Genomic DNA, 16691 nt, shown 5'->3' with positions numbered 1-16691 from the left:
AGTAACAATAAAAGGACAAAGATTCCCTTTATGCTCAGGGAAAAAGACCTTACTGGAGGCAGAGTGGCTATGGTGGTCAAATAAATATTTTTTTTTTTAAAGGTCAAGACAATAAAGATTATGTTGCAGCTATATGTATTAACTCCAACTGCAGTTATAAGAGAATATTGGCCATTAAGAGTAAACATTTTGAACTATAAGAAGACAATAGAAAAGTCCAAGTTCTAAATCTTTGTTTTGTTTTCATAAGGATATTTAAAATGTTGAAGTTATACTATATATACATACATATATATATATATATATATATATGACTTCATAATATGTTTTAGAAATGAAAAGGCTTGAGTAAACCAAGTCATATGTGAAAGTTTTCCCATTTAGAAAGTTAATCAGTGATTGGAGATGTGGCTAAGTATGCAACTTTGAATATTAGATTTGAATTTGGTTCACATAAAAGTGTGCTAATTTATCTTAATTCAAAAATCTTTTGTCATTTAGGAAAACAAATTGAGTTATTCTGTGTAGCCCTTGGCTCCTCAAAAATCAGTTATTAACTGATATTGATCAGTTATATGCCCAGCCAACCTGGGGAATGGGGAAATAAGGGTACAAAATAATCAAGATACATAGTTTGTCAATTAGTCCTATTGGAATCTAGCAAATCTTTAATGAATTCATCAATTTTAGGGTTGTGCAATTTCATGGTATTATCTTAAGTGAAGTGATTACTCATAGGTACTTAAGGTCAAGTAGAGAACTAAAATAGTGACTTTGTAATAGGTTATTAAAGAAATGATCTATTAATAATAGTGTTAATTATGTAATAAGGGGTGATGGAAATGACAACTCTTTAAAAAGATGATTTATAATAGACTTGTAAAAAAGCTACTGATCTTAAAATTGCATTTTTTTGTTTGCATTGTCATTCATACAATTCGAGCTCTATGAAGGCATGGTATTGGTCTTAAACTTTTATTTCCCTAGTAACTAATAATACATTGCTCTTTAGATAGGGGTGCTTAATAAGTGTTTGAATTGGCTAATATTTTTGGCCATTTAGGAGTGTTTTTGCATACAGAATTTTCTTGTCCACCAGGGAATTCTAATTTTCATTTGAAATATAATATTTGTTCATAGTAGTCTGGCTTTCTTTAGGTTTTTATTTATATCTTTATTAACCTCTTTGTTTATTCATTTGTGAGCTAGGTTATTATGCCTGCATAAGATTTTCAAAACCGAGGATCTTCAGTTTCCTTGTTGACAAGGTAGGCTATGTGGGACCCTATTCATTGTCTATGCCCAGAATAAAACACAGAAAGAGAACTAATCCTAGTTGGGTTTACAGATTGTCAGAGGACTAATATTTCTTAGAATTCTTTTTCCCTCAAAAAAGGGGTTAGACCTTTTTTTGCCCCCCCCCCCCCAATAGCTGTGCGCAGCTTTGACTGGCCTGTGGGGTCAAAGCCCAAGCTGCACCTCTCTTCAAAAAGTGTCCTGGTAGTTTCTAATCATATTGACAAACCTTCCTATTACCTAAAGTCATAAAAAAGATCATCTATAGGGAGGATCAGGACTGTTTAGATTTGCTAAATGAACCAAGGAGGTAATGGATTACCATTAGATTAAAAGACAAATTTTTAGTTAAAATTTTTTAAAAACCTTATTTATTTGTAAATAAAATTCAACAATGATTTACTGTATGAAGATATAACTACAAAATATGCAAGATTATAAAACAGGTCTTTTTTTGTTGTTGTTTCACAGCCATTTAAATCAGAATTTAGAAGTAAATTCAAGCGGTCAATAATAGGAAAAAACATCACCACTTGAAAATTATGGCATCAGGATCAGAATAGCTTGCTGGAAATTCTGGCATACATATTAATGAGTAAGATGGTTAGTGAATTCTGTTATTTTTAAGGAATATCATCAATGCAGTCTGTGTTTTTAAAAGTTTTACAAAATCAGATATTAATATTTTTCTTATTTCAAAATTCATTATTTGTTTTCCCCCCCTCCTTCTCGTGACAGAATGTCACAATAACCCAAGACATAAACATAAAAATAAAAACTAAATTGCTATGTTAAATTCAGGCAAAGTCAAGTAAATGCTCCAAATAACACATCTAAAAGAAGAGTAAGAAAAAATCTATTTAAAAAAAAAAAAAACTTCAGGGTTAACAATAGCCACTATCTCAAAGTGATTCAATTCCATGATATTCCTTGATTTTACAAATATGTTTCAGTAAAACATTAAAAGTTGATTTTTTTAAAAAAAAATCTATTTTGCATTACTTCTTAAGCCTTTTGGTGAGGAAAAAAAAAAGTAATCTTAAATAATTACATTCAAACAAGTAAAAGTGCAGATGATACATATAAACTGCATTGGAAAAAAATAAAATGGCTGAATTAAGTAGAACAGTGGTTCTCAAAGTCTGGTCCACAGCATCCTGGGAATCTCTGAAATCCTTTCAGAAAGTCTACAAATTCATAATTAGTTTTTATTTTTAATGTGGTCAATATCTATAACTATAAACCACATAAACAAAAACTCTTTGGACAGATCGTCAATCATTTTTAATAGGATAAAGATATTGAGAACAAAAGTTTGAGGACCACTGAAGTAGAAAGTAGAATGATAGATTATTTTCAGAACAATTTAGTTCTTTATTGTATTCTTACCTCCCAAGTCAATTTTCTACTAACAGTCACAGTTAACTTTTGCTACACATAAATTACTCATTAGCACCAATTAAAGCTACATGCAAAATTACAGTGTTCATTGTATATATTTGGGGACAAAGCCTATAATATGTTTCTGAAATATGAAAGTGTTATACATTATTTCCCTAAATGTAATGTCTAAAGGCAAAATTATCAATTTTTTTTTGGACAAAAATAAAGCTAAAACTACTGCTATCCTTTGTATGGTTTCTTCCAATTGAAGATGAATTTACTAATGTGAAGAAAACATTAAATTAATATTAAAGCTTGTGTTTACAACTACGAAAAATATAATGCATACATTTTTCACTGCTTATTTTGATAATATACAGCCTTTATGTTAATCTTTTTAAACATAAGAAAATGGTTATTCAACATCTAACTTCTCACATTAATAAAGTATACATTAAAATTTTTTTGTGATTTTTCCATAAATTCATTTCTGAAAAAGGTAGGCAATTTGAACAGTTATGAGGAGCTGAAAAATAAAGATAACTCATTTTAAATTATCAATTTGTCTCTTGATGTGGAATGTTAAAAGCTCATTAGAAAATAATAAAAGTAACTAGCATTTGTTGTTTTATGCATGAACATTTACTATCACATGAATGGAAGCATATTTCATTTATTATTCAACAAATACTTTCATGTTCAAATAATTTTTAGGATACTACATTAAAAGAAAAAACAGAAAAAACATTAACTGCCATATAAATATTTCAGTTTCAAAACTTTATTTGGAGATCTTGTGTTCCTTGAATGGATAAGAACATTAATTTTAAAACACAAGAAAAAACACCCCCAAAATTAGAAATTTTACTTTAATATTAACATATACTCAAGATTGTATCTAGATTTGTAAAAAATTGTAACTATAACTGATTTTTTAAAATAATACTTAAAATTAAAAATGTTTCAAAACCGAGCATAATACTTAAACTTGTGATATATAATCCTACAATTCAAAAAGATACTTCATTGATACATTATTCCAGATGAAATTTATCTGATTAATAATTATTCAAGCAATAATAATTTTTGGAGAATATCTTCTTTTTGACAACAAAAGTATGTAATTTTCCCAAGTACTCAAGATTCAAGTTACACCACATTATAGAAGAAACACTAATAAACACCAAAATGTCTAGTTTTAAAAAAGGATGCTGTATTTTTTCATTTTTTTTCTTTCTGATGCATAGATTTCCTCTCTCAAGTAAAAGTAAAGATGGCAATAGTTTTTTTACATTTTAAAAAATCAGTAAGGATAAAAGAGGTACAATTATGAATATTGTTTTTGGAGTTTTAAAATAACTTTTAAAATGTGAATAAGTTCACATGGGAATAAAAGACGAAATTTCATATAAGAAGTATACAAATTCACTTACATCTTTTCACAAAAAGGTATTTCTATGTAGTATAATAAAAGAAATTGCAATACTAATATTTTCTCTCCATTGGTCTGGAATTTGAGTAAATATAGTTAAGAAAGGTGTGGTATAATATTGCTCTACTAGAGCAACAGCAAATCCTTTTCTAGTCAAGGAATTTCTTCCCCTTACATGCCAAAAAGAATATACTTTTTAAAACTCTGAAATTTAATTCATATTATCTTTACAAGAATTAATTCAGTACTTTCATATTATTCCACTCTACCCTGACAAAAACTAATTTTGAACCTTTGCCCTCATTTTTTACAAATGTTTTCTGACATCTTTCCATAATTATTACTAATATTTAAAAAGAATTCCCCCACCCCAACTCCCACAAAGTATAGAATTTTAACACAAATCACAAAAAATAAGTGGACAGAAAATACATGTGTGTGTGTGTGTGTGTGTGTGTGTGTGTATGTATATATGTATATATATATATTATATATGCCATTCTGGAAAAATGTAGAATCTGCTGCTTTTTTCTCTACTTTGAATTTTAACACATATAATGTTTCCTACTTGATATTTGATATCTATGTGCATATTCCAACTTTTTTGTTCAAAAGTACAATTAGTATTATAATGAAAAATTAGTGCCATATGTATGATGTTCCTTTTTATCTTAACTATCTGATTTAGTATTTCAAATTCTAATACATTCCATCTAAAAAAAACATAAATAGCGTAAACTATGAGAAACACAAAACTTTGAAAATCCATTTGTATTTGAGTGCTATAGTTTACATTGCAACATAGTGAATTACTGTTTTATTACAATTACTTAAGTTGTAAACTAAGTGTAAAATTCTTCTATTAAGCAGTCCATTTTAATTTCCCAAGTCCTTTACCATTTAACCATTGTTAATAATGGTACCAAATGACTGACAGTTTCTCTGCTTCACATCAACTCAAGTATTACTAATTAGTACTAATGTACGTTGAACTTTGCTTCATTAAAATTTTGTACAAGAATCATATAATAATAAAAAAAATTCCACATGACCATAAGATATAAAAACCTTTCTATTAAATGTCAGGATATCTCATGAAAATTGAAGTTTATATTATTATTGCTAAAGGATACTAAAATCTAAATCAATGTAACAAAATACTAAATCCACTTCTTCCCTATAAACTTAACTTCAAGAACATGACAAATATTTAAGAATGTGACAAGTATTTAATGGAGCTTCAACAGAGTATATGAATGTTCAATATAATCAAAACAAGAAGTCGGTTATAGTATTCTGCTAATTTCAACTCACTGCTAGCAGCCAAGATTTGAAAATTATAGTGACATCATGGAATGAAGAACTATACATAAAATAAAGATAAAATTCCAAAGCTAATAAATTTAAATTATTCTGCTATAAGATCCCAGGACCACAATACTTTGCTTTTCTCAAGTCTATTTAGAATTCTATCTTCTACTATCAATTAGTTTAATTCACCATAAAATTCAAGAAGTTCCAACCTGTCTTTTTCTGCTATTTTTGTCTCTTACCACTTGTTTGATTCTTTAGGTTGAACTTCTTAAATATTCTGGAAATAATTTTCAGTTTCTTAAACAGATGAGTCTCTTAATTGTTAATTGTGTGTTTGTTCATGGCTCCAAAGACTAAATGCAGTCTTAAATGTCCTATGACAAAGCTTACACATATATTGCCTTTTAAATGTGATTGCTGAAAGGGGTGGGGCATGATAAAATAATGTGTCTGATTCCTGGGGAACAAATAGTTTCTCAGTAGTAGATGGACTCTCAGACAAACCAGTAGGACTATCAGGCTCTAAAGGCTGGATTTTGGGCAATGGTGGAGGCAGAGGTGGTGGTGATGGAGAGTGAGCTGGTGGGCATGACTCAGGCTCTTTTCGTACAGATTCTTCTGTAGTCTGGGACATATGGGACTGGAAATGGCTCCAGAGACGGAAGTTAGTACGAAAAGCTTTGTTGCACACATGACAAATAAATGGTTTCACAGAGCACAAAAGCTCCTGGTGACGCTCTAGCTGTTTATGCACAGTAAACATTTTCCCACACTTTTCACAGGGCCATACACCAGTGTCTTTATTACACACCACCTCTTTTGAAGCTAAATTAGTTCCAGATGTATCATCTTGAGTATCTTCTATGGGCTCTTCCTTGACCTGAATTTTAAGTTGTTTAGAAACACTTAGGTCTTCAGGGAGACATGAAGAATCTTCTGAATCAAAATTAATTTGTTCTGAAGAATCACTGAATACTCCATCTTCTTTTGTGGTAATAAAATGGTTAACTTTATTAAGCTCTGACTGGAGCTGCAATTTTGAAGTACTGGTTACATCACCATTGTGGTCAAGAATAGGAAGAGAAAAGTTTTCTGTTGGAGCCATGGTATTCTGATTATGAACTTCAACTTGATGGCGCCAAATACTAAAAGAAGATTTAAAAGTACGCATACATTCAAGACAAGTCAGTTTTTTATACTCACATTTGCTTTCATGTTCATGCTTCAGATCTGGGGAAAAGAATCTAAGGCTGCAATAAGGGCAAACTGTAGCATTTCTGCATAATCGTTCATGGTTTCCTTGTTCTAAAAGAGAGGAGAGCTTAGCATTGCAGAGATGGCACTGGTAAACCTCCTTTTCTAATGAACTTTCATGAGGAACATGTTCTTTTTGTTTGGTAACTTTACTTACTCCTAGTGGTTTTTCTCCTGGGTGCATTTTTATGTGTTGTTTAAACTGAGAAAGAAAACGGTATGCTTTTCCACAGTAAGTACAAATGTATGCTCCTTTGGCTCTGGATCTTAAGTTCCTTTTAATGACTTGCTGTGCTTGTGAACTGGTTTGTCCCTGAAAACCTGATTTTCCACGCCTTAGTTTAATAATCAGGGCTTTTTTAATTTCTCTCTCTCTCACTATATCAATCAGTTTTCTTTGGAATTTCTCATCCAAGATAGCATGTGAACTAGAAGCTGGTGATGGATTCTTCACAATTCCATGTTGTGTCTGACAATGTGTCCAGACTTTGAAGTTTGTATGAAATCGTTTGTGACAAATATCACAAGCATAAGGTTTTTCTGGGTTATGGTACATATTAACATGGCGATGAAGACCTGCAGTGGATCTAAAAATTTTAAGGCAATGCTTGCATTTAAATTTTCTATTTGGTCTAGTTTCTTCCAACTCACTATATTCATCTTTACTAAAATCTGAATCTGGGAACTCAGCATCTAGATGAGTAGGGCTTGAGTTTTCTTCAAAATTATCCTCTGATCTAAGAGAACCATGCTCGTTTACCTTCAGTTTTTTAAATGGTAACCTTCGGTCAGCTTGAAATCTCCTTTTTGTTACAAGTCTACTTTGATCATCTTCTACCTTAAAAGTAAAGTTTTTATTGACTGATGCTGCTGCATCTCCAATAGTGACCCTGATTATTTCAGAAGGATCTGAAAGTGGACTGCTAGGCTCAGTTTTTATTCGTACCTCTGTAACAGGTGAGGCTATCTCCCTTTCTGATGACTGAGAGGCACTGAAGGACCTAAGGCGATGTGGGTGTATGACCTGTGTCTGGTCAACTAGAACTGTTTTTTCAGTAGAATCTTTCAAAGATGACTTTTGAGATGTAGCACTAAACATATTCTCTGGTGCATCATTTGTTATTGAGGATGATCCTTGTGAAGTTTTCAAACTAACTGAGGAATACATAGGAACCTGACTATCCACTGACAATGATCGCCGGAGAAGACTTTTAACAAGTGGGCCACTTCCATCAATACTTTGGTTTCTTGGACCTGGTCCACTAGATGGGATCACTAATCCTAGTTTTGAATAATACAGCAAATTTCTATCTTCTCCTTGACTGCTTCCTTTACCAGTTTCTTGTAAAAGATATGGAGCCTCTGATGAGCTACAAAGAGACAAAACAGGTGGCTGTGACTTTTTCAAAGACATTTCTATAGCTTTCTCTCTTAAAGGCTGACTACACATTCCTTGTTTATCATCTGAAGTTTCTCTGTCTTGGAGAGGTTTTGAAGGAATCAGTGTATTTCTTTTTACCAAACCACTTCTACACTGATCATCCAAAGATCCAGAAGGCTCAATAAGTTTGGGATAACCCAGTGAGCTTTCTTTTGGCCACCTTCCTTCATTTAATGACAAATTGTGAAGTGGTTCAATTGGTTTTGTGACATGTGGTCTGTTAGTATTATTCTTGACTGCAATGCTAGGTGAAGGCTTTGAAATATGGCTTAGGTCATGCTGAATTTGACTAGCATTTTTTCCCTGTGCTTCAATTCTGCTTTGACAAACAATAACACTTCTTTTTTGAGAGCTACTTTCATCTCCTTCTTGAAATATTTTTTTCTTATTGGGACATGCTGGAAAAGAGATTTGTGGTGTCTTGGAAACAATGTTAGTAAGGAAAGAAATACCAAGACTGTAGCCAAGTTCTTGCACAGCAGCAAGGCTGCTTTTCTCTACAAATAAAGATGAAGAGTAAATATAATTTAATACATTATCAAAAGCATCTGGTTCACAGAAGTCAAGTTGAAATACTGTTTGGGACTCATTTTCTTTATTTGTGAATAAAGTCTGAAAATATTCACTGCTGGCAGCCAAGACGTTTTTATGAGCTCGAAATTTTTGGTCTCCCACTATTAGAAGAACATCACAGAGCTGTCCTTTGAGACGCTCCTCATTTAGAGCGCTTAGGAGAGAAATGGCATGTGCTGGATTTATATAATGCAGAAGTCCCTCCATTGTTTGGATTTATCTGAAAAAAAAAATTGTATGAACAATCTTAAATAACATTGAAAACACATGTAAAAAATGTTGTTTCTCAATGTGAATAAATTCTATTACATTCTAATTAACCAATAATTCTGAAGAATTATTTTTAAAAGTATTATTTTCAAAAGTATTTTCAAAAAGAGAGAGACTTCTTGAGTAGAGGCTAAAAAGAGTGTACCAATAAGGTTTTTACTAAACAAAATTCCTTTAAAAGTCTGCCAATAATATTTTTCATGAATTCATCATAATTACAGAAGAAAATCTATATAAATTAGGAAAAAAAAAGTCTAAACCATACTGTTTAAGAAATATAGTTTTGTCTTCCACAAAAGTCCTATTCCTAATCTTCATCCTGGTACTGAATTGACGCTAGGTTCTAAAAGAATATAGTAGCAGCATGTAAATTAACAAGATTTTACTCCATACAATATGTGTTTCTTTAGATAAGTATAAAGAGGCTGGTCATTAGATGACAAATTCTTTGGATCATGAAACAAATAAAGGTAAAACTGATTCCAATCTTCACGAGCCCAATGATAGTAGAAGAGTTGTGGAAGATAAAGGGAAAGGGATGAAAAATCAAAAGTTTTAAAGGCCTATAAATTTAATCTGTTTATATTCTAAATTCCAAACCTTTATTCAGTGACATACTAATAAAGGAACTTCATCATAGCAATATTAATTTTTTTCTCTATAAATCAAACTATACGAGGAAGTTGTAGTTAAATGAAGGATGGTTCATAAGTTCTCTTATAAGAGGCAGATAAAGGGATATGCTGAATTGGCTTTGTCTTGCATGGGTCCAAAGACTGCAAAATATAATTTTATGGAAAATTTGATCTTGTTTTCTAATACTATTAATGAGAATAAGCAAAATGCTTACTAAGGTTTTGAGACCTCTGTTTTGTGGAAGAAAAGAAAATGGAGAAATCTTGTGAAGAACTCAAATAGAATCCTCTATTAACTTCAATACAAAAAGAATTGAGGCAAAAAACATAAAGTAAAATGTGATTTAGAATTAAGAGTCCTAAAGGACTGTAATTAATATAGACATGTCTCATAGCTATATAATTAATGCTTCCTTTAAGAAGAGAATTAAAAGAGACTGAACCTGGTAATCACTCAGTAAATCACAAAAATGGAAACTGACTATATTTTTACAGACATTAAATACATTTGGTTTATTCTGAAATCAGCTATAGGGAGACAGATTGTCAATGACTTAGATCAATGTTAAAGTCAACAAAAAAACTTGGATAAAAATAAATTAAAATAATTCCAAAATGAGCTTTTAAACCAGATGATGCTGAAAATGGGTAAAGGAATAGAAATCAATGTAAACTATCCCCAGTTCCTATGGAAGCTAATTTGACATAAGTATCACTCAATGAGGGAACCTCCCCCCCCCAAAAAAAAACCCTACCTCTAGGTTCTAGGGACCTCAAGGGTAAGTACACTTCAGTGTATGTACTATAAGTAATACAGCAGAGTTTAGTTATAAAGCAATAATAATTTAATAATATAGTAACAAACACTGATTTAGCAATATTAATTCATTCAAAATCTTGTGAAGAAGTAAAGTAGAAGCACAAGGACTGGTCTTATTTAATGACAAGTTTATTTTATCAAGTTATATTTTATGAAGTCCCTAAATGAGATCAAGAAATACTCAGGAATTCAGCTTAACAATCCCCAAAGCAAAAACTGAAAAAAAGTTATAGGTACTAATGGCCCACTAAAAAGGCAAGGTTAAGTCTCAGTGGAGCAGCTAGTGAATACAGCACTAGGCCTGGCGTCAGAAAGACCACAGCTCACATTTCACCTGGACAATTACTATTGAGGCTACTATCACTTAACCTCTTTTTGTCTTAATTAACTAGAGAAGGGAATGGCAAACCACTGCTAGTATCTTTGCCAAGAAAACTGATGGAAAATATTGGCATGTTATGTATGGCCAACGGATCATGAAGAATTTCATGCAACAGAACAAGTGCTAGTAAAGTACATGAGATTGCATGGCAATCTTGGAGTGTAGAGTGTAGTATGGAAAACTGTTCCTAGGCATTCAAACTTAATAGGCTATTTGAATGGAAAATATACATTTAATATTCAGTGTAAGCCTGGAACCTATTAAGGGTTCAATATATGATAAGACTGCAGTGTTGATGATCACAGCTAACAGGCAGCAGGGCCTCTCTTTGTACCTAAAGCTGGAGACAAAGGTTGAATTTGTGCCTAGTCATACTAAGTAATCAATTGCTTCACCTGAGCTATTAACAGTGAGTACCCTAGTGCTAGACCAGACCCACCTAAAGAATTTTCACTTGCACAGTAAGTTTTCACAGACAACTGCTACTGAGGGATCAACACAGTCTTCTCACCTGTTCCTGATTATTTATAGAACAAAGGACACTAGACCCTTTCCTGGATTGCTTGATGCCCCTGCCTTGAGATATATACAATCACAATCATGGGATTTATAACAAGGGAAAGAATCAATTGATCAATAAACAGGCCCTGCACTAAGCACTGGTGATATAGAAAGTGTCAAAAGAAGAGCCTCAACCTTCAATAAGCTCACAATCTAATAGGAGAGATAATATACAAACATATGTGTGTAAGTAAAGGTATATACAGGATAAATAAAAAATTAGTTAACAGAAGGAATGTCCAAAATGATTTTGGAGACTACTTTCTTACAAGTGCTTTGGAAAAGTGAAAATAAACCAAAACCAAACTTTTATTTATGTCTAACCTTCCTGTAGGTAGAAGGCATCTAACATCTCCAACAGTTACTGATAAAATATCAATGAATGTCTATTGTCCACATTAAAATTTGCAGTTCAATGGATACCCCACAGAGCTAGTCTGTGTGTGTGAATCTAAGATACTACAGATGTACAACAAACTAGACTCAGATTAGCATGAAGAAGGTGCTCTAGATCATTTTTGGAAAACTATATAGCACTTTCAAAAGTTCCAAGTTTCTCCCTTTTTAAAAAACTCTTAATATTTTTTAGGTAATGCTATATGGCTCCATGTAATGGAAAATTACAATTTTGATTACTTAGAGTATGTGTCGTAAAAAACAAAAACCAAGAAGTCCATAGAGAGCATACTGCCCAAGATAAACTCTGGACACAAAGGAGAATAAAATGTATTATTGGAGAGAAGTACAGAAAAGAAAATACAGCCAGTCAAGAAGGTATAACAGATGGAAAGCATCTATTTAAGTATGTACGAAATATCACAATATTAATGCTAAAAATGGGAAGATAAAAGAAGATAACATGTAATATACTATTTCTTAGAAAGTTTAACTGATATAAAACAAATATAACAATGAAGTATTTTAAAAAACCCTAAATCTGACTCAGCTGGAGAATGTTTGATCTGCCTTCTGCATGGAGAGACATATCAGTTAAGGATAACATTAGTTTAACAGCTGTTCTTAACTAAGAAATACAGTGGAAGATCATTAGCAATATTGGTTCAGGAAATAGGGAAGAGATGCATAAAGAAAATGACAGCAGAAGACCTATACTTTTCTAAACTACAACTTCCAAAGGATATTTATGGATTAAATATATGCTCAGATTCATTTGTCTTAGTGAGAGAACCGTTCTCCTTCCTTTCTTCTAGATTTACCTTCTTCCTTCATCATTTTGTAATCTCTCCTCCTTTGAGGAACATTGAAACCATTTTTGTCACCCAATAAAGATTCAGATAGCTGTCCACCAATCTTCCAGACCTTCTCCTTCTTTATTCAATGATTTAAATGCTTGAATCACAGTCTCTCTCCTCCCCAACTCCTGCATTCATTCTATGGGACTTCAATAAACAAACAGATTGATTGATAGGTATCCCTTGAAATATCATATCTCTCAGTTCCTAATTACTCATTTCTCATGACCTACTCCTCCATTCCACGATGGATACACATGAAATGGCACTTTTTGATTCTGCACCCACCCACCCACAAGTGCTCCACATCCATGTTCATGTCTAATTCTTCATGTCTTTTCATACTTTCCCTCTACCTTGCAATTCCAAATCTTGTTCTCCAATCTCATCACAAGCTCCAATCTCTTATTCCCTCAGTTCCTTCTCAGGCCATCACCCCTGCACTAGCTATATTGTTCTTCCCTTCCCTTCTTCCTTTTCTTGACACTTTGAAGAACCAATTCAACTTTATACTGTCCTCCTCACCTCTTGAGTTACATGTTTTTTTATCCTACTCAAGATCTTACCCTGCAAAATCCCATCATCACCTGTTTTCACTCCTACTCAAATGATGTTGCACAAAGTTGAAGAAAATCACAAAACTGTACTGACTGGATCCACTACAAATTTATGTTACATAATTGAAAATGGACCATCACTGTGGCAAGGCAAGTATTCTAATCAATTCATTATCCAGAGGCTATTTTAAATCTTTTCATCCTTCTTCAAACATCACATAGTTCCTCCTCCCAGCACTTTTTATCAGCCAAGTACTTTTATACACAATTCACCGAGAGAGTCTATTCACCAAAATCTCCCTCTTCTCTGATTGCTCACTTCACATCACTGATTTCTTCCATTACTACTGACTTCACCCTATTTAATAAAAAGAGCTTCTCCTTACCAAGTTAATGCCTCTATTCACAAAGTAATTCCATCCCATTCTGTCTTCTTCAGCAGATTGTCCCTTCTGTCACCCTTACTCATGTTACATTGTTGTTTAGTTGTTTCAATCATGTCTGACTCTTTGTGACCCCATTTGAGGTTTTCTTGATAAAAATACTGGAGCGGTTTGCCACTTCCTTCTCTAGCTCATTTGACCAATGACAAAACTGAGGCAAATAGGGTTAAGTGGCTTGCCCAGAATCACACAGCTAGTAAGACTAAGGCTGGATTTGAGCTTAGGCCTTCCTGACTCCAAATCGAGTGTTCTACCCATGATATCACCTACCTGCCCAAGTCATGTATTTAGCTTCAATTTCTCCCTGTTTACTGGCTGCACACACATTTATATTTTGCCCAAATTCTAAAACCCTTTCTTGATTCATTCATCCTCAACAGTTGTCATCCTATATCTCTTCTTATTTATGTGATTAAAATCAAGAAGACAATCTCCAATAAGTGCCTTCACTTCCTTTCCTCTCACTCTTTTCTTCACTCTCTATAATCTGCCTTCCAACCTCATTATTCAACCAAAACTGGTCTCTCCAAAATTGCCAAATATTTCTTAATTGTCAAATCTAATGGCCTTTTTCTTAATATTCACTCTTGATCTTTCTGTAGCTGTTATCACCCTCTTCTTACTAGGGATTTTTGGACACTACTCTTTCACTCATTTGCCTTCTAACATTAGACTACTCCTTCTTAGTCTCCTTTGACAGATATCCATGTCATGCCCACTAAGTATAGCAAACAACATCTTCCATTACAAAATTATCTAATGTAAAAAACAAAAAACTCACTGCTTGATTATAAGACATATAAAAAAGCTCTCCAAAAATCAAATGTCTTTGTAGAATCTAAATCTTTAAAAAAAAAAAAAAAGAGGTATTCCCTAAAGATAGTGAAATCTCATGACACTTGGTGACTGCACATGAAGCCCCAGAATACAAAGTCTTTTTAATGAGATTATAACCTCTCAACAGAGACTAGGCTAACAATTCACAAAATAAAGCCTAAAAGAAGGCTGGAAATTACCTAGATAATGGCACATGATTTAATGAACAGCCCCTTGGTCAGGTAAAAAAAAATGAAAAATTTGTTATATCCAGAATAGGAAAAGGAGTAGGCTACATTGTATTTGGAAGATCTTTCAGTGCTTCTAAAGATTCCAAGTTATTCCCTGATTACAAAAGCTCATCTTTTTAATGACATTCCATTTAATGACATATGTCAAATGATTGTAATTAAGGTACACAACAATATCTAAATCATTAAAATTATAGATTACTGAAAGGACAACAGAGAGATGCACAACAGATTTAAACAAGCTGAAATATATCCTCAATAATAAATTGTGTGTAAGATATTATCTAGAAAATGCATAACAGGAAAAAGAGTTGGCCCAGTAATATAGCTAGAATGAACGGGATATAAGGTGAATAGCCCAAGTGCTTCAATAGTAGCTAGAGAATATCCAAAAATAACTAAGAACAAGGCCTCTATTGCATTGGGTAAAGTCTCTATAGTTGCTTTATATGAAGACAAGGATAAGAATCAAATAAGAATAGAGTGCATGAGTAGGTGGCTATATATACCACTGAATTTACAAAGATGAAATCTTGAGAAATATTTCCTAAGCAAATCTTTTTTTTGGTATTTTATACCGGATAAAATTTTCATTTAGCTCTCATCCTAATTATAGTGAATTAATGGGACCTAAAATGTTCTGGAAACATATGTGTCACATAAGAAAGAAAACTGATCTTGCACAGACTTGCATTTATATATATCTGATATATTCTCCAAAGGGGATAGTTGTGTGCTTAACAAATCATAGATTCCTGAATCATAGAATCTAATTTGAAAGGAACTTTAGAGGCCATACAGCTCAACATACACATAAAAAGGATTCTCCTATACATCATAAAGTAATCATCTGGACTCTTTTCAAATAGTTGAAGAGTACCCATGAGAAGCATTATTATGTTTTAATGTAAAGGAAAACTTCCTAAATTTCTCTCTCTGAAACTTCCATTCATTCACCCAAAGTCTATTGATATCAGAGGTGGGGAACCTTTTTTTCCCACCAATGGCCACTTGGATATTATTTGTGGGCCATACAAAATTATCAACTTAAAGATTAAGATTAAAGCAGTGAGAGATTGCTGCACCTAGCTTTCAGCTTATCATCACTCGTAGTTGCCTTGACAAGGCCAGACCAAATGATTTCCAGCTGTGGGACATACGTTCCCCGCTTCTGATCTATATGAATATCTTTCAATACTTAGAAATAGTTATTATATACTTGTTCCATTTTCTCCCAACATTATCCTTCCCCACATGCCTTTGCCTTCTTAAGACCAAACAGGTCCAATCCCTTCAATCTACTGTCAAAAGACAAGGTATCTAATCTCTTCAAAATCTGGATCACACTCTCTCAGTCCTCTTATTCTCTCCAGCTTTTCTAAGTCCTTCCTAAAATGTATCAAGCAACAAAAATATCATTCAAGATATAGTCTTCTATATTGCATATTAACCTATGTCTGAATGAAAGTTTTTGGTTTCCATGTGATACCACATACTCATATTAAGGTCATACACTATAACAATTTCTTTTTCTTTTTCTTTTTTACAAAAATTCCCCTTTATTTTACTTATGCAGTCAATTTTTTAAGCTCTGAAGTGTGATTTTAAATTTATGCCCTTAAATTATTTTTAAAATATTGGGGATTTGACAGTCATCAAATATGAATATTTAAGTATACAAAGATTATATTTAAAACCATGCATCATATTCAGTGTATTATTTTTGTTTATTTATTTAGCAAGGCAATCAGGGATAACTGATACTCCTAGTGCCTAACAGCTTTTAAGTGTCAAGTATCTGAGGTCTGACTTGAACTGAGGTTGTCCTGTCTCCAGGGCTGGTCCTCATTGCACTATACTACTCATGTCCCCAGCTTATTATCTTTTTAAGTAACATTAACTTTAATATGGTTATACAATACTGTCCTTCTTTGTCTTTCTTCTGCTATAGTCTGTGCATTTTAGGTATTTAGGTGATACTTTTTTTTTTTTTTTTTTTTTTTTTTATCA

The 16691-nt window shown here is 32.6% G+C and overlaps 1 protein-coding gene across 5 annotated transcripts in view; it reads right to left on the bottom strand.

Moving 5' to 3' along the window:
* Positions 1–2557: 2557 nt before the first annotated feature.
* ZBTB21 (zinc finger and BTB domain containing 21) overlaps positions 2558–16691 on the bottom strand; it is a 59880-nt gene continuing 45746 nt past the window's right edge. For all 5 annotated transcript variants that reach the window (XM_031959180.1, XM_031959183.1, XM_031959182.1 and 2 more), the window contains one exon: positions 2558–8913. In XM_031959180.1, the coding sequence (XP_031815040.1) occupies positions 5748–8900 (3153 nt within the window). In that variant the 5' untranslated portion in view covers positions 8901–8913 and the 3' untranslated portion in view covers positions 2558–5747. The remainder of the gene's footprint in view (positions 8914–16691) is intronic.

Source organism: Sarcophilus harrisii, chromosome 3 (assembly GCF_902635505.1).
Source record: "Sarcophilus harrisii chromosome 3, mSarHar1.11, whole genome shotgun sequence".
NCBI classification, from domain to species: Eukaryota; Metazoa; Chordata; class Mammalia; order Dasyuromorphia; family Dasyuridae; genus Sarcophilus; species Sarcophilus harrisii.
Note: the sequence above shows the minus strand (reverse complement) of the source record. Positions and strands in the feature narration are given on the sequence as shown.